The sequence below is a fragment of the Pseudophryne corroboree genome, chromosome 10 (genome assembly GCF_028390025.1).
Source record: "Pseudophryne corroboree isolate aPseCor3 chromosome 10, aPseCor3.hap2, whole genome shotgun sequence".
NCBI lineage: Eukaryota > Metazoa > Chordata > Amphibia > Anura > Myobatrachidae > Pseudophryne > Pseudophryne corroboree.
Genome location: NC_086453.1, coordinates 322,914,108 through 322,938,952, shown reverse-complemented (window position 1 = coordinate 322,938,952; position 24,845 = coordinate 322,914,108). Strand labels below are relative to the sequence as shown.

Here is a 24,845-nt window from a genome sequence, read left to right as displayed (position 1 = left end):
CTGACGTGCCTACTTGGATGCGGTCACTCATATAATCCTCCACCATTCTTTCAATGGTGACAGAATCATATGCAGTGACAGTAGACGACATGTCAGTAATCGTTGGCAGGTCCTTCAGTCCGGACCAGATGTCAGCACTCGCTCCAGACTGCCCTGCATCACCGCCAGCGGGTGGGCTCGGAATTATTAGCCTTTTCCTCGCACCCCCAGTTGCGGGAGAATGTGAAGGAGGAGCTGTTGACGGGTCACGTTCCGCTTGACTTGACAATTTTCTCACCAGCAGGTCTTTGAACCTCTGCAGACTTGTGTCTGCCGGAAAGAGAGATACAACGTAGGTTTTAAATCTAGGATCGAGCACGGTGGCCAAAATGTAGTGCTCTGATTTCAACAGATTGACCACCCGTGAATCCTGGTTAAGCGAATTTAGGGCTCCATCCACAAGTCCCACATGCCTAGCGGAATCGCTCTGTTTTAGCTCCTCCTTCAATGTCTCCAGCTTCTTCTGCAAAAGCCTGATGAGGGGAATGACCTGACTCAGGCTGGCAGTGTCTGAACTGACTTCACGTGTGGCAAGTTCAAAGGGTTGCAGAACCTTGCACAACGTTGAAATCATTCTCCACTGCGCTTGAGTCAGGTGCATTCCCCCTCTTTTGCCTATATCGTATGCAAATGTATAGGCTTGAATGGCCTTTTGCTGCTCCTCTATCCTCTGAAGCATATAGAGGGTTGAATTCCACCTCGTTACCACCTCTTGCTTCAGATGATGGCAGGGCAGGTTCAGGACTGTTTGCTGGTGCTCCAGTCTTCGGCACGCGGTGTCTGAATGCCGAAAGTGGCCCGCAATTCTTCGGGCCACCGACAGCATCTCTTGCACGCCCCTGTCGTTTTTTTAAATAATTCTGCACCACCAAATTCAATCTATGTGCAAAACATGGGACGTGCTGGAATTTGCCCAGATGTAATGCACGCACAATATTGGTGGCGTTGTCCGATGTCACAAATCCCCAGGAGAGTCCAATTGGGGTGAGCCATTCTGCGATGATGTTCCTCAGTTTCCGTAAGAGGTTGTCAGCTGTGTGCCTCTTATGGAAAGCGGTGATACAAAGGGTAGCCTGCCTAGGAATGAGTTGGCGTTTGCGAGATGCTGCTACTGGTGCCGCCGCTGCTGTTCTTGCTGCGGGAGGCAATACATCTACCCAGTGGGCTGTCACAGTCATATAGTCCTGAGTCTGCCCTGCTCCACTTGTCCACATGTCCGTGGTTAAGTGGACATTGGGTACAACTGCATTTTTTAGGACACTGGTGACTCTTTTTCTGAGGTCTGTGTACATTTTTGGTATCGCCTGCCTAGAGAAATGGAACCTAGATGGTATTTGGTACCGGGGACACAGTACCTCATCAAGTCTCTAGTTGCCTGTGAATTAACGGTGGATACCGGACACACGTTTCTCACTGCCCAGGCTGCCAAGGCCTGAGTTATCCGCTTTGCAGCAGGATGACTGCTGTGATATTTCATCTTCCTCGCAAAGGACTGTTGGACAGTCAATTGCTTACTGGAAGTAGTACAAGTGGTCTTCCGACTTCCCCTCTGGGATGACGATCGACTCCCAGCAGCAACAACAGCAGCGCCAGCAGCAGTAGGAGTTACACTCAAGGATGCATCGGAGGAATCCCAGGCAGGAGAGGACTCGTCAGACTTGACAGTGACATGGCCTGCAGGACTATTGGCTTTCCTGTGTAAGGAGGAAATTGACACTGAGGGAGTTGGTGGTGTGGTTTGCAGGAGCTTGGTTACAAGAGGAAGGGATTTAGTGGTCAGTGGACTGCTTCCGCTGTCATCCAAAGTTTTTGAACCTGTCACTGACTTCTGATGAATGCGGTCCAGGTGACGTATAAGGGAGGATGTTCCTAGGTGATTAACGTCCTTACCCCTACTTATTACAGCTTGACAAAGGCGACACACGGCTAGACACCAGTTGTCCGCATTTCTGTTGAAATAATTCCACACCGAAGAGGTGATTTTTTTTTTTGTATTTTGACCAGGCATGTCAATGGCCATATTCGTCCCACGGACAACAGGTGTCTCCCCGGGTGCCTGACTTAAACAAACCACCTCACCATCAGAATCCTCCTTGTCAATTTCCTCCCCAGGGCCAGCAACACCTATATCCTCATCCTGGTGTACTTCAACAGTGACATCTTCAATTTGACTATCAGGAACTGGACTGCGGGTGCTCCTTCCAGCAACTGCAGGGGACGTACAAATGGTGGAAGGCGCAACCTCTTCCCGTCCAGTGTTGGGAAGGTCAGGCATCGCAACCGACCAAATTGGACTCTCCTTGGGGATTTGTGATTTAGAAGAACGCACAGTTCTTTGCTGTGCTTTTGCCAGCTTAACTCTTTTAAGTTTTCTAGCAGGAGGATGACTGCTTCCATCCTCAGGTGAAGCTGAACCACTAGCCTTGAACATAGGCCAGGGCCTCAGCTGTTCCTTGCCACTCCGTGTCGTAAATGGCACATTGGCAAGTTTACGCTTCTCCTCAGACGATTTTGATTTAGATTTTTGGGTTATTTTACTAAGCTTTATTTTTTTGGATTTTACATGCTCTCTACTATGACATTGTGCATCGGCCTTGGCAGACGACGTTGATGGCATTTTATCGTCTCGGCCATGACTAGTGGCAGCAGCTTCAGCACGAGGTGGAAGTGGATCTTGATCTTTCCCTATTTTACCCTCCACATTTTTGTTCTCCATTTTTTAATGTGTGGAATTATATGCCAGTAATAGATCAACGTATAATACTGGTGGTCACTGGTCAGCAAAACTCTGCACTGTACGCCTCCTATATAATATACTGGTGGTCCCCAGTCCCCACAATAAAGCAGTGTGAGCACATATATATGCAGCACACTGAGCACAGATATGGAGCGTTTTTCAGGCAGAGAACGTATAATACTGGTGGTCACTGGTCAGCAAAACTCTGCACTGTACTCCTCCTATATAATATACTGGTGGTCCCCAGTCCCCACAATAAAGCAGTGTGAGCACAGATATATGCAGCACACTGAGCACAGATATGGAGCGTTTTTCAGGCAGAGAACGTATAATACTGGTGGTCACTGGTCAGCAAAACTCTGCACTGTACTCCTCCTATATAATATACTGGTGGTCCCCAGTCCCCACAATAAAGCAGTGTGAGCACAAATATATGCAGCACACTGATCACAGATATGGAGCGTTTTTCAGGCAGAGAACGTATAATACTGGTGGTCACTGGTCAGCAAAACTCTGCACTGTACTCCTCCTATAATACTTCTGGTCCCCAGAATAAAGATATTTGCAGCCCCCTGAAACAAAGTGAGAGGACGCCAGCCACGTCCTCTCTCTATCATTTCCAATGCACGAGTGAAAAATGGCGTCGACGCGCGGCTCCTTATATAGAACCCGAATCTCGTGAGAATCCGACAGCGGGATGATGATGTTCGGGCGCGCTCGGGTTAACCGAGCAAGGCGGGAGGATCCGAGTCGCTCGGACCCGTGAAAAAAAGGTGAAGTTCGGGCGGGTTCGGATCCCGAGGATCCGAACCCGCTCATCACTACTGGGGGCCCACCTCCTGCTCTAAGGTTCAGGTTCCAGACTGTGCACTTGAATTATACATTATACACGTTACCTTATACTGCACAATGGTATATTCACCACAGTGCATTGCTGTTATTAATCTGATACATTATCATGCATGCAGCAGCTGAATTTACTGTATATATTTATGAAGGGGCCCAGGCATTGCACTGTCTAATGGTTACTTAAACCAATGAGGTGGCAGGCCACACCCCCTCTGCAAACTGACCACACCCCTAAACATGGTCCCCTACCACTACATTGGCCCGGTGGGTCCTACATGCCCCAGTCCGACACTGGGTACCAGTAGTCAGAAATGCAGGTACTCACCTAAAGTTACTGGTGAATACAAGATCTACAGTAGCCTCCATACACTGAATAAGTGTGCAAATACTTATTTTATTCATTTCCGATATGATTTGTTAATAGGCATCCGACAATGCGTCATAGGGCAGCAAGTGAGCATGCCCAATATGGCGGCCTCACCTTCTGCAAAATGTGAAATGTATAGAGACGTACTGGAAGAAAAGTACTATACAAATATTTTTTATTAATTAATTACACTGAGTGACAGGAAGCCAGTGAGTCACTTAAGGATAATCAGCAGTACAGCATTTTTTAGTATATTAAATGACCATAAAATAGAATTTTATCAAATGTAAGTCATCTGCAGTACTTGTAATATTTATTTGCCAAATTCTACGAACACTGACAATGTGTACAAAGTATCTCCAATGTCAATCCAAAGATAATTAATTGAAATAGTACCTTAGAATATTAAGTTGCTGTTAGTATTTTATAAGGCTTTTTAGTGTCATGTAACTAACATGGCAGCCACAGTCATGTGGTGCATAATGTAGTGAGCAGCGAAGCTTTGGTACACCCCTCTGCAGTGCCGGCCCGAGTCTAATTTTTTTTGGAGGGGTAATCATATGTAGATGTTGGCACCCTTGGTGGAATAAAACCTCATATTTTTACATAACTGTCATATGCTTGGTGTGGGAAAAAAACCACACACTATCTCCCACGAAGAAAAACACACACATAGGACCCCACATGGAAATAAACAAACACATATATAGTTGAAGCCACGCTCATGGTTGTACGCATCGCGGTAGCAAAGGAGCGGAAAGTGTGCCCGTGACTATGTGCGCGTACGTATGCATTCACACACATAGAAGTCTATGGAGCGAACACCGGCTGCGACGAGTCGATGCATATGCCCGTGCATATGCATCGCGGCATAGATGAGCATGGCTACATCTGTACAACTACATAAAATCCCCCACATACATTAGCCCCCACATGAAATAATAAAACACATAGGGGCAAATTAATATTCAGTAAGAGCGAGAATAGCAAACAGGGTTTCCTGTGGGTGCAAGATTTTTTATATTTAATGGTGTGTAGGGTTTTTATTTTTTGAACAGTGGGTCATTTTTTTTCTCGCAGCCCCAGAGCACGACCAGTTTGTCCTAACCAACATATTTTTAGGAAAAATGGTCGGGAATTGCTCTGGAACTGCGGCGGCACCCCCCTAATGACTAATTAAACAATTGGAAGTGTCCAGTTAACCTAATTAGTCCAATTATTCAACTTCCATCCCTCCTACTTTGGTTCCCTTCTTCAGCATGGCGGACAGCTTCCAGGGACCAGCCAAACACGGGTCAGATACAACTGCACAACCCCCCCCCCCTTGCACACTACACTCTCCGTCACCCTGCACCCCCTCGCCGCACACACTACATTACTGCCATTATCCTACCAGTCCTCTGCGCTCTGTGTACAAAAAAAAATCCGCCCCATTCTACTTCTCCTTCACCTGACATGCTAATAGCTGTGAGTCCGTGTTTGGCAGCCATACTTGTTAGCCCACCAAAGAGATTTTGAAAAGGAAATAATGATTTGTAGGAGGACAGCTGAGATAAGCATACTAAGAGGCACTTAACTGATTAACCTGCTAGGTAGATAAAAAACAAACATACCTTCCTTGTGAGATTGTTGCATTAACAAATATTTGTGTTACACTGGATAGTGTGTGTGTATAGAGAGAGAGAGAGAGAGGGGGGGGGGGGCATGTGTTACTATTATTAATATACTATTCCATTGTTTATTTTAGATTCCTATGACAAATTATGTCGCTACATCTCCAAAGGGACAGAATCTGTGGTTGTCTCTGTCGGGTAAGTAGGTCTCTATATGCCCTTGAATGACCTCTTGACCTCTGACTGACACTCTTACCCTTATAATAAAGCTGCTACTTTACACTGTTACTGGATTTTCTAGCTGTATCATGTTATCACTGCAGGTGACGTACAAGAAAGCGATAAGACTGCTTATATACCTGTAACATAGTTTATGAATGGTACATACAAGCACAAAGACAGGAGAGCCTCTTACTGCCAAATATCTTTTCTGTACAATTTCATGGGACATTGTAAACAACCAGAGTAGTAAATTGCATTTAATGATTAATATGACAGATAATCACCAAATCACCGAAACATCAGTGTTAGCTGTGTAAAGGGGAGAAGCGCAGATGCAGGATAGAACAGATCACAGAAACATCAGTGTTAGCTGTGTAAAGGGGAGAAGCGCAGATGCAGGACAGAACAGATCACAGAATCACAGAATCATCAGTGTTGGCTGTGTAAAGGGGAGAAGCACAGATGCAGGAAAGAACAGATCACAGAAACATCAGTGTAAGCTGTGTAAAGGGGAGAAGTACAGAACGAATCACAGAAACATCAGTGTTAGCTGTGTAAAGGGGAGAAGCACAGATGCAGGAAAGAACAGATCACAGAAACATCAGTGTAAGCTGTGTAAAGGGGAGAAGTACAGAACGAATCACAGAAACATCAGTGTTAGCTGTGTAAAGGGGAGAAGCACAGATGCAGGAAAGAACAGGTCACAGAATCACAGAAATATCAGTGTTAGCTGTGTAATGGGGAGAAGTGCAGATGCAGGACAGAACAGATCACAGAAACATCAGTGTTAGCTGTGTAAAGGGGAGAAGCGCTGATGCAGGACAGAACAGATCACAGAATCATCAGTGTTGGCTGTGTAAAGGGGAGAAGCACAGATGCAGGAAAGAACAGATCACAGAATCACAGAAACATCAGTGTAAGCTGTGTAAAGAGGAGAAGCACAGATGCAGGACAGAACAGATCACAGAATCACAGAAACATCAGTGTTAGCTGTGTAAAGGGGAGAAGCACAGATGCAGGAAAGAACAGATCACAGAAACATCAGTGTAAGCTGTGTAAAGGGGAGAAGTACAGAACGAATCACAGAAACATCAGTGTTAGCTGTGTAAAGGGGAGAAGCACAGATGCAGGAAAGAACAGGTCACAGAATCACAGAAATATCAGTGTAAGCTGTGTAAAGGGGAGAAGCACAGATGCAGGATAGAACAGATCACAGAAATATCAGTGTTAGCTGTGTAATGGGGAGAAGTGCAGATGCAGGACAGAACAGATCACAGAAACATCAGTGTTAGCTGTGTAAAGGGGAGAAGCGCAGATGCAGGACAGAACAGATCACAGAATCATCAGTGTTGGCTGTGTAAAGGGGAGAAGCACAGATGCAGGAAAGAACAGATCACAGAATCACAGAAACATCAGTGTAAGCTGTGTAAAGAGGAGAAGCACAGATGCAGGACAGAACAGATCACAGAATCACAGAAACATCAGTGTTAGCTGTGTAAAGGGGAGAAGCGCAGATGCAGGACAGAACAGATCACAGAATCACAGAAACATCAGTGTAAGCTGTGTAAAGGGGAGAAGCACAGATGCAGTACAGAACAGATCACAGAATCACAGAAACATCAGTGTTAGCTGTGTAAGGGGAGAAGCGCAGATGCAGGACAGAACAGATCACAGAATCATCAGTGTTAGCTGTGTAAAGAGGAGAAGCACAGATGCAGTACAGAACAGATCACAGAATCACAGAAACATCAGTGTTAGCTGTGTAAAGGGGAGAAGCGCAGATGCAGGACAGAACAGATCACAGAATCACAGAAACATCAGTGTAAGCTGTGTAAAGGGGAGAAGCGCAGATGCAGGATGGAACAGATCACAGAAATATCAGTGTTAGCTGTGTAAAGGGGAGAAGCGCAGATGGAGGACAGAACAGATCACAGAAACATCAGTGTTAGCTGTGTAAAGGAGAGAAGCGCAGATGCAGGATAGAACAGATCACAGAAATATCAGCGTAAGCTGTGTAAAGGGGAGAAGCGCAGATGCAGGACAGAACAGATCACAGAATCACAGAATCATCAGTGTTAGCTGTGTAAAGGGGAGAAGCACAGATGCAGGATAGAACAGATCACAGAAATATCAGTGTAAGCTGTGTAAAGGGGAGAAGCGCAGATGCAGGACAGAACAGATCACAGAATCACAGAAACATCAATGTAAGCTGTGTAAAGGGGAGAAGCACAGGTGCAGTACAGAACAGATCACAGAATCACAGAAACATCAGTGTTAGCTGTGTAAAGGGGAGAAGCGCAGATGCAGGACACAACAGATCACAGAAACATCAGTGTTAGCTGTGTAAAGAGGAGAAGCGCAGATGGAGGACAGAACAGATCACAGAAACATCAGTGTAAGCTGTGTAAAGGGGAGAATCACAGATGCAGGACAGAACAGATCACAGAATCACAGAAACATCAGTGTTAGCTGTGTAAAGGGGAGAAGCACAGATGCAGGAAAGAACAGATCACAGAATCACAGAAACATCAGTGTAAGCTGTGTAAAGGGGAGAAGCACAGATGCAGTACAGAACAGATCACAGAATCACAGAAACATCAGTGTTAGCTGTGTAAAGGGGAGAAGCACAGATGCAGGAAAGAACAGGTCACAGAATCACAGAAATATCAGTGTAAGCTGTGTAAAGGGGAGAAGCACAGATGCAGGATAGAACAGATCACAGAAATATCAGTGTTAGCTGTGTAATGGGGAGAAGTGCAGATGCAGGACAGAACAGATCACAGAAACATCAGTGTAAGCTGTGTAAAGGGGAGAAGCGCAGATGCAGGATAGAACAGATCACAGAAATATCAGTGTTAGCTGTGTAAAGGGGAGAAGCACAGATGCAGGAAAGAACAGATCACAGAATCACAGAAACATCAGTGTAAGCTGTGTAAAGGGGAGAAGCACAGATGCAGTACAGAACAGATCACAGAAACATCAGTGTTAGCTGTGTAAAGGGGAGAAGCGCAGATGCAGGACAGAACAGATCACAGAAATATCAGTGTTAGCTGTGTAAAGGGGAGAAGCGCAGATGCAGTACAGAACAGATCACAGAAACATCAGTGTTAGCTGTGTAAAGGGGAGAAGCGCAGATGCAGGACAGAACAGATCACAGAATCACAGAAACATCAGTGTTAGCTGTGTAAAGGGGAGAAGCGCAGATGCAGGACAGAACAGATCACAGAATCACAGAAACATCAGTGTTAGCTGTGTAAAGGGGAGAAGCGCAGATGCAGGACAGAACAGATCACAGAATCACAGAAACATCAGTGTTAGCTGTGTAAAGGGGAGAAGCGCAGATGCAGGACAGAACAGATCACAGAATCACAGAAACATCAGTGTTAGCTGTGTAAAGGGGAGAAGCGCAGATGGAGGACAGAACAGATCACAGAATCACAGAAACATCAGAGTTAGCTGTGTCAATGGAAGAAGCACAGATGCAGGACAGAACAGATCACAGAAACATCAGTGTTAGCTGTGTAAAGGGGAGAAGCACAGATGCAGGACAGAACAGATCACAGAAACATCAGTGTTAGCTGTGTAAAGGGGAGAAGCACAGATGCAGGACAGAACAGATCACAGAAACATCAGTGTTAGCTGTGTAATGGGGGGGAAGCGCAGATGCAGGACAGAACAGATCACAGAATCACAGAAACATCAGTGTTAGCTGTGTAAAGGGGAGAAGCACAGATGCAGGACAGGACAGCTCTACAGGACATAGGCCCTCATCCAGAGCTGAACGCAGACACGTGTCTGTATGCAGCGGCTGCATTTGGCAGGTCTGCGTGCGAGCCAAGGCCGCAGTGTACATGCGTGACCCTACACCTTGTGGCCGCATCCTGGCAGGATGCGGCTGCAAGGTGATTGACAGCGGCCGGCGTTCGAGGGCAGCGTTTCGGTGTTGTGGGGTGTTGGCGGCCGAAATGGGGGAGTGTTACGACCATTTTTGGGGCAGCTGCGTGATGACACATGCAGCCGCTTCAATAACAAAATGGTGGTGTACACCCTACCAGTGCAGCCATGCTGTGCTGGTAAGGATCAACCTTAAATTGATGCAAATTAAATTGCGGCGCCACACACATGCTAGGTGGCCTTGCCCTGTGCTGGACGGCCCCCAGCATGTGAGGAGATGGACGCAGAGTAGGCAGAGTATTAGAATGAGGAAGGGGGGGGGGGACTGGTATACAGGGAAGTAACTCATAGAGACCAGTGATGGGCCGGGTACAAAGTTGGAAGTAGATGTTGCCCCAAAGAAACGTGAATGGAAATAATTGTGAATGTGTGTTGAGTTATCTACATGTCAAGATGCTATGCTTCCAGCTGCTTTCTTGGTTTACTATAGAGTTGTGCGGCGGACACTTTTCGGGGTTTTGTGTTTTGGTTTTGGATCTGGATCTCCACTCGTGTTTTGGCTCTGGATTGGTTTTGCCAAAACCACCCTTTCGGGTTTTGGTTTTGGATGTGGATGATTTTTGAAAAAAACATAAAAACAGCTAAAATCACAGAATTTGGGGGTAATTTTGATCCTACTGTATTATTAACCTCAATAACATTCATTTTCACTCATTTCCAGTCTATTCTGAACACCTCGCACCTCACAATATTGTTTTTAGGCCAAAAGGTTGCACCAAGGTCGCTGGATAATTAAGTTAAGCAACACAAGTGGGTGGCACAAATACCTGGCCCATCTAGGGGTGGCACTACAGTGGTAGACAGGATGGCAGTTTTATGAACTAGGCCCCAAAGAGCACATAATGAAAAAAAAAAAAAAAAAAAAGAGGTGCAAGATGGAATTGTCCTTTGGCCCTCTCAGCCACCCTGGGCCCTCCCACCCACCCCCTCCCACCCACCCTTATGTTGTATAAACAGGACATGCACACTTTAACAAACCAGTCATTTCATCGACAGGGTCTGCCACACGACTGTGGCTGAAATGATTGGTTTGTTTGGGCCCCCACAAAAAAAAAAAAAAAAAGCAGTTAATCTCCCCACCAAAAAACGAAGCAATCAATCTCTCCTTTCACAAACTGGCTCTACAGAGGCAAGATGTTGTCCTCATCCTCATCCTCATCCTCCGATTCCTCACCCCTTTTAGTGTGTACATCCTCATCCTCACAGAGTATTAATTCGTTCCCACTGGAAACCACTATCACAGGTCCCTGTATACTTTCTGGAAGCAATTGCTGGTAAAGGTCTTCCTGGAGGAATTTATAATTAATTTTGATGAACATCATCTTCTCCACATTTTGTGGAAGTAACCTCCTACGCTAAGGTTACCGGCTGCACTAAACACTCTTTCGGAGTACACACTGGAGGGGAAGGGGGCAACGTAGGTAAAATAAAGCCAGTTTGTGCAAAGGCCTCCAAATTGCCTCTTATATACTGCCAGTATACAGTACATATGGACTGTCTGACATGCCTACTTGGATGCTGTCACCGATATAATCCTCCACCATTCTTTCAATGGTGACAGCATCATATGCAGTGACAGTAGACATGTCAGTAATCGTTGGCAGCTCCTTCAGTCCGGACCAGATGTCAATACTTGCTCCTGACTGCCCTGCATCACCGCCAGGCTCGGAAATGTTATCCTTTTCCTCTCAGCCCCAGTTGCGGGAAAAAATGAAGGGGGAGCTGTTGACTGGTCATGTTCCACTTGAGTTGACAATTTTCTCACCAACAGGTCTTTGCACCTCTGCACACTTGTATCTGCCGGAAAGATAGATACAACGTAGGCTTTAAAGCTAGGATCGAGCACGATGGCCAAAATGTAGTGCTCTGATTTCAACAGATTGACCACCCTTGAATCCTGGCAAAGCGAATGAAGGGCTCCATCCACAAGTCCCACATACTTAGCGGAATCGCTCCATCTTAGCTCCTCCTTCAATTTATCCAGCTGCTTCTGCAAAAGCTTGATGAGGGGAATGACCTGACTCAAGCTGGCAGTGTCTGAACAGACTTCACGTGTGACAAGCTCGAAGTGATGGAGAACCTTGCACAACACAGAAATCATTCTGCGCTTGAGTCGGGTGCATTCCCCCTCCTTTGCCTATATCATAGGCAAAAGGAGGTTGTATAGGCGTGAATGGCCTTTTGCTGCTTCTCCATCCTCTGAAGCATATAGAGTGTTGAATTCCACCTTGTTACCACCTCTTGCTTCAGGTGATGGCAGGGCAGGTTCAGGAGTGTTTGCTGGTGCTCCATTCTTCAGCACGCAGTTGCTCAATGTCGAAAGTGGCCTGCAATTTTTCGGGCCACCAACAGCATCTCCTGCACGCCCCTGTCATTTTTCAAAAATTCTGCACCACCAAATTAATTGTATGTGCAAAACATGGGACGTGCTGGAATTTGCACAGATGTAATGCACACACAATATTGGTGGCGTTGACCGATATCACAAATCCCCAGGAGAGTCTAAGTGGGGTAAGCCATTGTGCGATGATGTACCTCAGTTTCTGTAAGAGGTTGTCAGCGGTGTGTCTCTTACGGAAACCGGTGATACACAGTGTAGCCTGCCTAGGAACGAGTTGGCATTTGTGAGATGCTGCTACTGGTGCCGCTGCTGCGGGAGGCAATACATCTACCCAGTGGGCTGTCACAGTCATGTAGTCCTTAGTTTGCCCTGCTCCACTTGTCCACATATCCGTGGTTAAGTGGAAACTGGGTACAACCACATTTTTCAGGACACTGAGGACACTTTTCTTAATGTCCCTGTACATTCCGGGAATCGCTTTCCTAGTAAAGTGGAATCTAGATGGGATTTGGTACCGGGGACACAGTACGTCCATAAACTGCTTAGTTGAAGTAGTACAAGTGGTCTACCGACTTCCCCTCTGGGATGACGATCGACTCCCAGCAGCAACAACAGCGGCGGTGACAGCAGCAGCAGTAGGTATACCACCAAAGGATCCTCCAGAGGAATCCCGATTAGGAGAAGACTTGTCAGTCATGCCAGTGACATGGCCTGCAGGACTACTGATGTTCCTGACTGAGGAGGAAATTGACGTTGAGGGAGTTGGTGGTGTGTCTTGCAGGAGCTTGGGTACAACAGGAAGAAGGGATTTAGGTATCAGTGGACTGCTTATACTATTACCCAAAGTTTCTGAACTTGACAATGACTTCTGATGAATGCGCTGCAGGTGACGTATAAGGGAGGATGTTCCTAGGTAGTTAACGTCCTTACCCCTACTTATTACGGATTGACAAAGGCAACACATGGCTTGACACCTGTCGTCAGGATTTGTGGAGAAATAATTCCACACCGAAGAGGTGGCTTTTTTGGTATTTTGCCCAGGCATGACAATGGGCTTTCTCATACCATGGACAACAACTGTCTCCACTGGTGCATTATTCAAACAAACCACATCACTATCAGAATCCTCATCGTCAACTTCCTCCTCAGCGCTAGCTACACCTATATCCTCCTCATCCTGTTGTACATCTACAGTGAAATCCTCAATCTCCATATCAGCAACTGGACTGGCGGTGCTCTTCCCAGCACTTGCAGGGGGCATGCAAATGGTGGGAGCCTACTCTTTCCATATGGAAGGTCATACCTAGACATCGCAACCGCATACACACTTGGACTCTCCTTGGGGATTTGTGATATCTCTGAATGCACAGTTGTATTTTCCTGTGCCTTAACAAGATTAGTTTTTTAAATTTTTCGAGAGGGAGGAGGGCTTCCATCCTCCTAAGAAGCTGAGCCACCAGTCATGAACATAGGTCAAGCACTTAGCCTTTCCTTGCCACTTCGTGTCGTGAATGGCATATTGCCAATTTTACGTTTCTCGTCAGATCATTTCTGTTTTTTTCTGATTATTAATTTTTTCTTCTTGGATTTTACGTGCCCTCTGACATTGAGCATCAGCCTTAGTAGACAACGTTGATGGAATTGCATCGTCAATGTCATGACTGGTGGCAGCAGCAGCAGCTTCTGCACTAGTACTAGGAACTGGAAGTGGTTCCTGATCTTCCACTATTTTTTCCTCCAAATTGTTGTTGTCCATTTCACAGGACAGCACCCCTTTATTATTACAGCACATAGAACAGTGCCCCTTTATTTTCACAGCACCCCTGTATACAGGGCCAGTGTAATGTTATTTGAACAGCAGCACACCAATATTTTACAGCATACAGGAGCAGTGTGCTTTTTAATTTTTAACAACTGCACCACTGAATTTTTACAACATTCAGGGCCAGCAGCACCCCAATATTTTACAGCATACAGGAGCAGTGTGCTTTTAATTTTTAACAACTGCACCACTGAATTTTTACAACATTCAGGGCCAGCAGCACCCCTATATTTTACAGCATACAGGAGCAGTGTGCTTTTAATTTTTAACAACTGCACCACTGAATTTTTACAACATTCAGGGCCAGCAGCACCCCTATATTTTACAGCATACAGGAGCACTGTGCTTTTAATTTTTAACAACTGCACCCCTGAATTTTAATAGCATACAGGGCCAGTGTAATGCTATTTAAACAGCAGCACCCCTATATTTTACAGCATATCCGCTTATTTCTAGTTTACTATTAGTCATCACCATCAGTGGTGGAAGTGTTTACCTCCCAATATTAACTGCAAAAGCTAAGTCTCTTTTGGTACCGTCCAGTTCTAAAAAGGCCGCAGTTGTGTTGTCACACCATCACTGACCTCTGCTTACAGAAGAGCACCCCCCCTTTACTCCTGTGATAGCCCAGTTAAGTGGAGATGCAATGAACAGGCATAAACCTCGGCAGCCTCACCTGCACTTGTGTACACTCAGTTCTAAAGCATGTGCAGTGTGAAAGCACGCGTGACAGGCTCTGCCACCATGTGTACCATCGACTTAGTATCAGGCCATATGTTATTTTCCAATCGGCTCGATAAAAGTGAATGTTCCAGTCTGACTGATTTCTGTGGGTAATACCACTAGCAGTAGCAATGCGATAATACCCAGTGGGCCACCGCCGCACGTTAACATCCCAAAGAGGGGGCCATCCACCGCTCCAAACTGCCTTCAAGTCAATTTCTGGTGTCACAACTCATCAATGTGCCACCCTATCGGCCTTGCTCCCTGGGTGGTGGCACCGTCCTGTACATAATGTTTATGTCTGATTTAAAACGTAGACTCTTTCTCCTTCGTCAGTGAGGAGTGCAACCAGTAATTACCTGTGATGTAGAGATAAGTATATATATATATATATATATATATATATATATATATACACATCTGACTGATATAATGCTCCATTTGGAAGGTCAGGACTCATTCTACAGGTGCTCACAGGTATAGGAGGTGACAATTATTTCTCTTCTTGAATATTTCATGCCTGCAAGACAGGAAGTGGGGACGTTTAGCCGTGGCGGAACCACTTTTATTATTATTTGTAGCAGTTGTAGTAGTAGAATTACATGCAGATCCGGATTAAGGCTATGGGGGGCCCGGGGCACTTTAGACTGTGGGGCCCCTACTAAAGAGGTAGGCAGGTGAATTATATATCAAACTTACTTAAAGGCTGCACTATGGAGACTGGTATAAAGCGTGCAAACAGTGTTGCGTATTAATTCATCATCAACGTTTCGGGACACGGAGACCCCGTCACAGTGTCCTGATGATGGGGTCCGTGTGCCCCGAAATATTGATGAATTAAAATGCACCATTTTTTGCATGCTTTATACCAGTCTCCAGAGTGCCGCCTTTACGTAAGTTTGTTATATGGATGGGTTGTGAGGTCTTGTGGGAGGGCACCGGAATATGTTATCTAATATTCATCCAGTTGGAGTGCTGGACTATCAGTGTGTATGTGTGTGTATATATATATATATATATACACACACACACACTCAATCTATACACACATATATATATATACGGTAAAGTCCACACTCCAGACTTGATAAGATCAACGATGGGGTGCTCCACAAAGGCCCATAGGCCAGTATATAGAAATTTGGGTATGCAGGCACTCACCAATATATATACATATATATATATATATATATATATATATATATATATATATAACCCAATATAGCCAGACTTACTTGATCAAAGACACAGGAGCGCGAGCTTGTTCCTCTCCTAAAGCATGCAGCCTCTGCTGGATCCACACGCTGCCAGGGATCCATTTTGTCTTCCTTCCTGCCTGTAGCCTGCGCGCCCAGCTAATGACTGAGGCGCAGGCTGCTGCTTAAACCACTATTGGACAGCTGAGCCATCACTTAGCTGCCCTGCCTTTACTCTCTGCTATGCGGTGAGAGCGCAGTAGCACCGCATATCGGTAAAAGATATCTGATCTGTGGAGGGGGGCCCCTTTTAGAAACTTACTCCCAGGACCGCCCCTTAATCCAGCTCTGATTACATGGGTTTAACCAGGGCAGCCATCAGGGGGGGACTGTGGGTACTGGAGTCCCGGGCCCTTACAATGAGGGGGGCCCTTCCCTGGCTCCTACCGCCAATACCTGTGAATCGTTCCTGCAGATCTGCAAAGCTCCACCTATATGTAATGTACCATCACGATGTGTGACATCACATAGGGGTGGAGCGGTTTGGCAGAATTTTTTTCTTTTGAGGGGGCATTGTCTATTTTGTCAGTCCCAGGCCCCACAATTTCTGATGGCAGCCCTGGGTTTAACAACACAGTTATACATCAATACATAGGAGAATCTAAAATAATGATTAATAAAACATATGCAATCAAATGTGGTGTGGAGGGTAAGGTGAAAGCAATGGGTAATGTAGGGTGACAGACTATGGGGTCTATTTACTAAGCTTTGGATGGAGGTAAAGGGGACGGAGATAAAGTACCAGCCAATCAGCTCCTAACTGTCATTTCACAGGCTGGGTTTGGAAAGAAAATGTTTGGAGCTGATTGGCTGGTACTTTATCTCCGTCCACTTTACCTCCATCCAAGGCTTAGTAAATAGACTCCAATTATAAAACAAGTAATGATAAGTCACGAGGGGAGGAAAGAAAGTAAATCAGCTTTCACTGAACCTGTATCCAACAAGTCGGCAGACTTAGAGGATCAGAGTCACTGGTGGAGACAGGGAAACATTTGTGCACTGGTGGCAGAGACAGCCCTAGGAGGAGAGAATGACGGAATGAAGGAAGACAGCTTCCCATAGGGGTTTATAGTCTAAGGGGCAGATTTAATAACCTCTGGTTTGTGAAAGCCACTGTAATTCGACGGCTTTAACCAATGGATATAAAGCTGCAACAGGAATAAAGAAATAAATGCTGCAGGCTGGTTTAGTAATTAAACAGCAACACAAATCTAGATTCAGGCACTAGAAATTATATGGTTTAGCATTCATTTCTATTGTCGTCTTAAATCAATATGTAAAACCGCAGGTCATTAAATCTACCCCTAAGAGGGAGGATTTAAACATTAAGTGAAGTTGCACCAAATCGTCACACATGCTCGTTTACGTTCCCATTTACGTGTGCGTCTGGAAACAGGCACACAATAACAAAAATGATAAATATTTTTGGGTTACCCATTTACTCTAGTCCAGTGGTTCCCAAACTTTTTTGAATCACGGTGCCCTAGAGTATTAGAATTTTTTTCACGGCACCCCTAGACCAAAAGTTTATTAAAACCAATCGCCACTGGCTGCGGTTATCCAACTTGCAGCGGGACTGCGACAGATAACACTTATTTACAGGTGAAATTAATACTTGATTTGCTTCTGTTTTGTTTAGGTACCGCCTGGCACCAGAACACCGGTACCCAGCAGCATTTGATGACTGTCTCAGTGTCACAAGTCACTTCCTGAAGAGTGCGCAGGAATACGGAGTTGACTCATCCTCAGTTATAATAAGTGGAGACAGTGCAGGGGGCAATCTTGCGGCTGCTGTTTGCCAAGCCTTGGTGAGCAGGACAGATCTTCCAAAGCCTCTGGCCCAGGTGCTGATATACCCAGCAGTCCAAGCAGTTGACTTTCACTTGCCTTCATATACACAGAACTGTGCAGTGCCTATTTTGTACAGAGAACGAGCAGCCTTCTACATGTTAAACTACTTGGAAGGCAACTTATCTATGATGGAAGAAGTACTGGATGGAGACCATGTTCCTGTTGATATGAAACAGAAGTTCAGGAAGTGGTTAAGTCCAAAAAATATTCCTGATGAGTTTAAAGCCAGGGGCTATAAACCTCGTGTCATGACCTCACATTCCGAGGAGGTCTATGAAGTTCACAAGCAAGCACTTGAACCTCACTTCTCTCCCTTGCTGGCTGAGGACTCCACAATTTGTCTTCTACCAAACACCTACATTTTAACATGTGAATTTGACGTTCTCCGCGATGATGGAATACTCTATAAGAAACGCCTGGAAGACAATGGAGTCCCAGTTACCTGGTACCATGTTAAAGATGGATTCCATGGTATAATTAGTTTTTTTGACAACGGAAAACTTTCATTTGAATCTGGAAAGTTAGCTGTCGATAACATTGTAAACTTTATGAATAGTGTTTGATATTTCATTTTAGGCAATACTCACAATAGGACATCACCCAAAGTGATGTCAAGGTGGAGTTAACCAGTTCTCAGCGTCGTAAATTGATCAATACAAGACCTACATTTGGTTAAAGGATCAATGAAAATTACACAGTAGTCATTAATTTGTTTGCCCTAACAAGAAGTGATTATGTTTTCAAATGTGAAGTTATGCGAAGTGCAATAAAGCTCGTTCAAAACAAATGACTTGCAACCTCAATATAACGGTTAGCCCAGCCTATTTTCTAGTCGTCATGCCAACTCAACTCGGTGATCTTTCTTTTCCATCTCATTTGCTGAATAGTGTTACTAAGCCTACTACAGAGTGACGGATCCATACCAGAATCCTAGAGTGTTTGTATACCAGACTTTTAATATTGTACAGCAGTCAATAAACATCTGTCTACTTTCAAATATCAACTAGACCAGAGTTTCCCAAACTTCTCTATAACATTCCAGGCTTTAAGGCATGCATGTCCAAACTGCGGCCCTCCAGCTGTTGAGAAACTACACATCCCAGCATGCCCTGACACAGTTTTGCTGTCAGAGAATGCTAAAGCTGTGTCAGGGCATGCTGGGATGTGTAGTTTCACAACAGCTGGAGGGCCGCAGTTTGGACATGCCTGCTTTAAGGATATCCATGTCTGAGCACAGGTGACTTAATTAGTTCCTCTGTGAATTTGGTTTTGATATAGCATGGATATACTTAAAACCTGGACTGTAATGGCAGAGTTTGGGAATCTCTAAACTAGACATATCATCAGTGTCGGACTGGGGCATGAATGGACCCACAGGTGCGAATGCATTTAGATAGTGCATGTTCTGGGCCCCATGATTATATATATATACTGTATGTATAGGTGTAGTATGATATGCCGGCGGTCGGGCTCCCGGCGACCAGCATACCGGCGCCGGGAGCCCGACCGCCGGCATACTGACACCGTGGTGAGTGCAAAGGAGCCCCTTGCGGGCTCGCTGCGCTCGCCACGCTACGGGAACGGTGGCGCGCTATGCGCGCCACGCTATTTTATTCTCCCTCTAGGGGGTTCATGGACCCCCACGAGGGAGAATATGCGCCGGTATGCCTGGTGTCGGGTTTCCGGCGCCGGTATACTGTGCGCCAGGATCCCGACATTCGGCAAACTGAAGACCACCCATATGTATTATGGTAAAGAGTACCCTGTGGTGCTACGTGGATGAGAACTGAGCTGTACCTTAGAAAGAACCTCCTGTTAGACGAGGCTCAAGAGATACCAATAGAGAGTGTGGATCTATGGGCGCTAGCAGATAATACTGTACATCACATCAATAAATAAAACACGTTAAAAACTGAACTCTGAGAGGACCACAGCACTCTGCATTGTCATACACCGGCTGAGTGGTCTTTATATGAATTGAATCTATATCCATCCACATAGAGTCAGGGATAGACCTTGAACACACTTGAGTATAGGTCACTCATTTGACCACATCATACTTACGGATTCATTTAAATATGGGTTTATTAATTAACTCTTTGCTGTAGTAATTTGGTTTTATACCTGTTTTTATTGATACACAAAGCGAGATTTACACTCCTTTGGGATCATCTTAAAACATCTGGCACTTGAAATTAACCCTGAGGAAGTCCCAGAAAGGGACGAAACACGTTTGGTTTTGTTCAAGTACTGTTATCCATCTGTGCCATATGCTATTTATGAAGAACTGTCACAAGCAATAAGCCCTATCAGGACTTTCACTGACAGAAAATCATTTGAATCTACTGACTATACATTGTATAAGTTCTCGATAAATTCTCCTTGTGATTTCATGATGGTGACATTTCTATGTATTAAATACTAAAATATAGTTTTTAACGTGTTTTATTTATTGATGTGATGTACAGTATTATCTCCTAGCGCCCTTAGATCCACTCTCTCTCTCTCTCTCTCTCTCTCTCTCTCTCTCTCTCTATATATATATATATATAGTAAATAATTCTAGTGCATAATGATATTGTACCAAATTAATAACAGCAATGCACTGTAGAGAGGACGACATACTCCTGTGCATGTATAATACATAATTTAAGTGCATAGGCTGGATCTGACCAGTCTGACCATGCATATCATGGAACTACACATGCATGTAAAACCATGCCCTCTCTGATGTACTGTATACATTTGCTGGGAGCTGCAATATAATAAGAAAAACATTACATTCCTATTTTCCACAGTGCACCCACAACCTCCCAATTTAAACATGCCGCAGCAGTATACAGTATGTATAACCTGTTGAAGAATAATAAATTGCCCCTTTGGTGATAGAAGTTGCGAGCAATTTTAAAAAGGTTTTTAAATGTATTCGACTAGGATGGGAGTGCCTACTGTATTCATTCTCCCAAACTTGGCGCACATGAACAAGCAGGAGATGCAGCGAGAGGGACTACAGTGTCTGTTACCCAATCGTAGATTAAAATAGCACTTTTATTTCAGATCAGCTAACTCTTGGGTCTCCATGTGTAAGGAACGTGTTAGTGGGGGGCTAAGCCAACATACCAATGTGAGGCTTCTGGATATCTGTTACAGGAACACTGTGGTGTCAAATCACCTTTATATGAAATAAAGTTCATATAATAATACATTTAGAGGTGTTTTGCCTTTAATAACCTATGTGTTACATCATGAAAAACGTGCTAAATAATCTGAAACAAGGGGCTATGGGGGTCATACAGACCTGATCGCTGGGCTGCGATTTCTGCTGTCCTGCGTTCAGATAGTCGCCACCTCCAGGGGAAGTGTATATTCGCCGTGCAAGTGTGCGATGCTATGTGTACACCGAGCTGCTAAAACCCAGTGTGTGCAGTCTGTGTGCAGCCCAGGACTTACTCCTACAGTGCGATCAGAACAGGCTGATCGGGGCCGGTGCTGACGTCAGGCACCCTCCCTGAAAACGCTTGGGTACGCCTGCGTTTTTCCAGACACTCACAGTAAACGGTCAGTTACCACCCACAAACGGCTTCCTCCTGTCAATCACCCTGCGAACGTCCGTGCGATCGGATTTTTCGCACCATCCCATCGCTGACCGGCGATGCCCTTTGTTGTTGTCCGACACACGTGCGCATTGCGGTGCATACGCATGCGCAATTAGTACCTGATCGCCCGCTGTGCGAAAATGCACAGCAGTGATCAGATCTGAATCACCCCCTAAATACTGATTCTTGAGTACAAATAAATGATATATGTATTATGCTCAAGAAATGCGTCTTGCCTTTGGCAGAACTCTCCTAATATGCATGTATTTCAAAAAAATATAGCATGGGCCTAGTGCATTTTGGGGTTGATGTAGAAACCAATCAGCTTTGAGGAAGCTTTTATCAAGTATATAAAATGATAGGTATAAGCTGATTGGTTGCTATGGGCAACTCCTCCACTCTTTTCATGGCTTGATACATAAAGCCCGCAGTCACCGTCTAAATGAGTGACTTTCAATAGTTAGGACCTGGCGGAAAATGTGTCTGTAGAATTGAGTGGAGTAAACTTTTATTTATGGGATGATGTGAGAAAATGGTGAAAATGGTGAACGTCAGAATAAATGTGCCCCTGCTGCCATGTATATACAAGCTCCACTTTATCAGCATCAGTTGCACATGGGCGACACCCAAACTCTGGCGCTGGGATCTGTTCCATAAAGCCACCTGGATTGTGACTCAGAGAAGGTTAAAAATTAAACATCAAAGTCCTCCCTAATACTATGTTACACCTTCTGGTTTCGGTCATTTACACAAAAGCAAATGCAGAGCTCCAGTGCATGCCTGTGTCTGCAGTCCTGCAGTATTGTGTGTGTGTTACCCATCATGACACACGTGTGGATGACGTCAGATGTGCAGAGAGAGGAGCCGGGGACGCGCACAGTGGAGAACATGTGGTCTTCCAGTGTACCTTATTACAGTATTTTTTTAATTACAGGTATTTTAAGTACAATGTATAATATAGACCTGCTACGATCATGGCATTGGGACATGGCACACACTGACTGGCAGGGCCGGACTGCCCATCTACCGATGGCCTCGTGGGCCCGTCCGCTCCACAGAGAGTGGCTCCCGGCTCTCTAGTTTGTCCCCCACTGCTGCCCGTAGTGCCCCGATGCTAAGCATAATGGGGTGTGCCGTGAGTCCACGTCCCCCTGACTCGTGGCGCACCCGCATTTGCAGTGTCCGCGCACCCCTTTCTCATCGCACACGCCCCCTTTCACGTGTGCCCACGGATGCCAGGGCCGGAAAGAGGCCCCAGTCCGTCCCTGCTGACTGCTGTTTGGCAGTGTTTGGGGTGGCAGTTGGTGTGGCTCCCCTATTTGAATTTTGGGCTGCCCTGGGGCCGCCACTGATGGGCAGTGTGGATTTCCACTTGAAGCCATACGGATACTCACATTAGCATAAGGTATGGGGCTTATGTACTAATCCTTGGAGAGAGATAAAGTGGACGGTGATAAAGTACCAATCAGCTCCCAACAGTCATGTTCCAGGCAGTGTTCAAAAGGTGACAATTAGGAGCTGATTGGCTGGTACTTTTTCTCTTTCAACTTTATCTCTCTCCAAGGCTTAGTACATAAGTCTGTCTGATTTGCCCAATATGTATACAAATTCACATTCTCAGTATCCAAGTGTCCTTAGTAATTATTTTACAATTATGTCATTTAAAAAAAAAAAAAATATCATTTGGGAGTTTTCCGCATTGGGGTAATCCCCAGACATTATTCATTAGGCAGTGAAGAACCAGATCGCACCGTAATTATGTGTATGAGTTGTGTATGAAATGTCCAGCGTGTTATTTTCCCATAGGATACTGATAAATGGGAAGTAAAGTGACACTGACAGCACAACGCACTGCCACAATGGAACTGAGCTGACACTGTGACGGTTGCCATGGCAGCAGTAAACATTCTCTGACTGCAGTAAGAGCAGCGAGATGTGATCTCCCAGTAACTACAGGTTTATGGTAACACAGATCACAGAGAAAGACCTTACACACCGCACTCACGCTATGGCTGAATATCCAGGTAGTAAGAAATGGTCTCTTCCAGGATGGAGAATAGAACAGCGATATAACAACAAAGTTCTGATTGGAAACTGGGTGGAGGAGAGGAAAAAGGTACTTCACTTTTACCAGCAGTGTTTGTTTCACTACATGGCAGTATAATAAATATCGGGGGTGATTCAGATCTGATGGCTGCTGCGCGTTTTTGCACACTGGGCGATTAGGTCATGACTGTGCATGTGTATGCACCGCAATGCGCACGCGCGTCAGACCACCACGACGGGCATCGCTGGACAGCGACAGGATGGTGCGGAAAATTTGATCGCACGGGCTTTCGCAAGGTGATTGACAGGAAAAGGACATTTGTGGGTGGCAACTGACCATTTACGGAGTCCGGAAATACGCAGGCGTGCCCAAGCGTTTTGCAGGGAGGGTGTCTGACGTCAGCTCCGGCCCCGATCAGCCTGATGTGATCGCACTGGAGGAGTAAGTCCTGGGCTGTGCACACACTGCACATAGTGGATTTTAGTTGCTCAGCATACACATTGGATCACACACTTGCACGGTGAATTTACCCTCCCCCTGGGGGCGGCGACTATCTGAACGCAGGACAGCAAAGTTAGCAGCCCAGCGATCAGATCTGAATTACCCCCATTAGTTGGGATGTCTGGAGCCAGAGTGGATTCATATCTGCCACCCTGATTCATTCCCCCATCCAGGGGGTATATTTGCTAAAGTCCCGATTTTGACCGAGTTGGTGTTTTTTCTTCAAAGTGTCATCTCAGGAATTTACTAAACTCAAATCTCGGCAGTGATGAGGGCATTCGGATTTTTTTTGTGTAAAAAAATACGAATTATTACACCATCGTTCAAACACGGCTGTTTAAAATTAGAACTCGGTCATTTATCAAAAATTTGTATTTCTAATTACCACCGTGAAAGGACCATTTCGTCCGTGAAATTTAGAGATTCGTAAAAAAATACGTTTTTCAAATAGACCTGCTTTTGAGAAGCGTGTTTAGATGTGTTTCATGTAAAACCTAAGTTCAGTCTACATTTGTTGAAACATAAAACATTACCTAACTACATGATTACAATCCCACACACACAAATGGATGTTGCCCTGTGTTTCATTAAATTTATGTGTTCATTTTTTTTTTTTGGTAAAACACATTTTAGAAATAATAACATAATATGTCTTAACTCATTATAACTATATTAATTTGGGCCACAAATCAGGTGTTGATTGTGCAAACAAATGTGTTTATTTTTTTGTTTTAAATATTCCAAAATATCAAATAGAAACACAGAAAAACTTTACCTCCCTAACAACCCAACACCTGTTGCTGCTTTAAATTATTTTTTGGTGTGGCCCTTAGAACCGGCAGAGTCGGGGCCAGGGACATTAGCTCTTCTTCTTGATCTCTAACTGGGGATGAAATAGGCGTAGTTAACGGTGTTGTGGTTTCAGAG

At 45.1% G+C, this 24,845-nt stretch overlaps 2 protein-coding genes and 1 long non-coding RNA gene across 3 annotated transcripts in view; 2 read left to right on the top strand and 1 right to left on the bottom strand.

Moving 5' to 3' along the window:
- The window catches only part of LOC134966635 (arylacetamide deacetylase-like 4), a 36,268-nt gene extending 17,707 nt beyond the window's left edge, over positions 1–18,561 (top strand). The window contains exons 3-4 of the mRNA XM_063943529.1: positions 5,740–5,803; positions 17,563–18,561. Of these exons, the coding sequence (XP_063799599.1) occupies positions 5,740–5,803; positions 17,563–18,337 (839 nt within the window). The 3' untranslated portion in view covers positions 18,338–18,561. The remainder of the gene's footprint in view (positions 1–5,739; positions 5,804–17,562) is intronic.
- Positions 1–24,845, bottom strand: part of LOC134966637 (uncharacterized) — a 66,767-nt gene that overhangs the window by 1,788 nt on the left and 40,134 nt on the right. The window contains exon 4 of the long non-coding RNA XR_010188683.1: positions 15,027–15,187. This is a non-coding gene — a long non-coding RNA (uncharacterized LOC134966637). The remainder of the gene's footprint in view (positions 1–15,026; positions 15,188–24,845) is intronic.
- The window catches only part of CFAP107 (cilia and flagella associated protein 107), a 41,569-nt gene continuing 39,948 nt past the window's right edge, over positions 23,225–24,845 (top strand). The window contains exon 1 of the mRNA XM_063943530.1: positions 23,225–23,486. Coding sequence (XP_063799600.1) covers positions 23,331–23,486 — 156 coding nt within the window. The 5' untranslated portion in view covers positions 23,225–23,330. The remainder of the gene's footprint in view (positions 23,487–24,845) is intronic.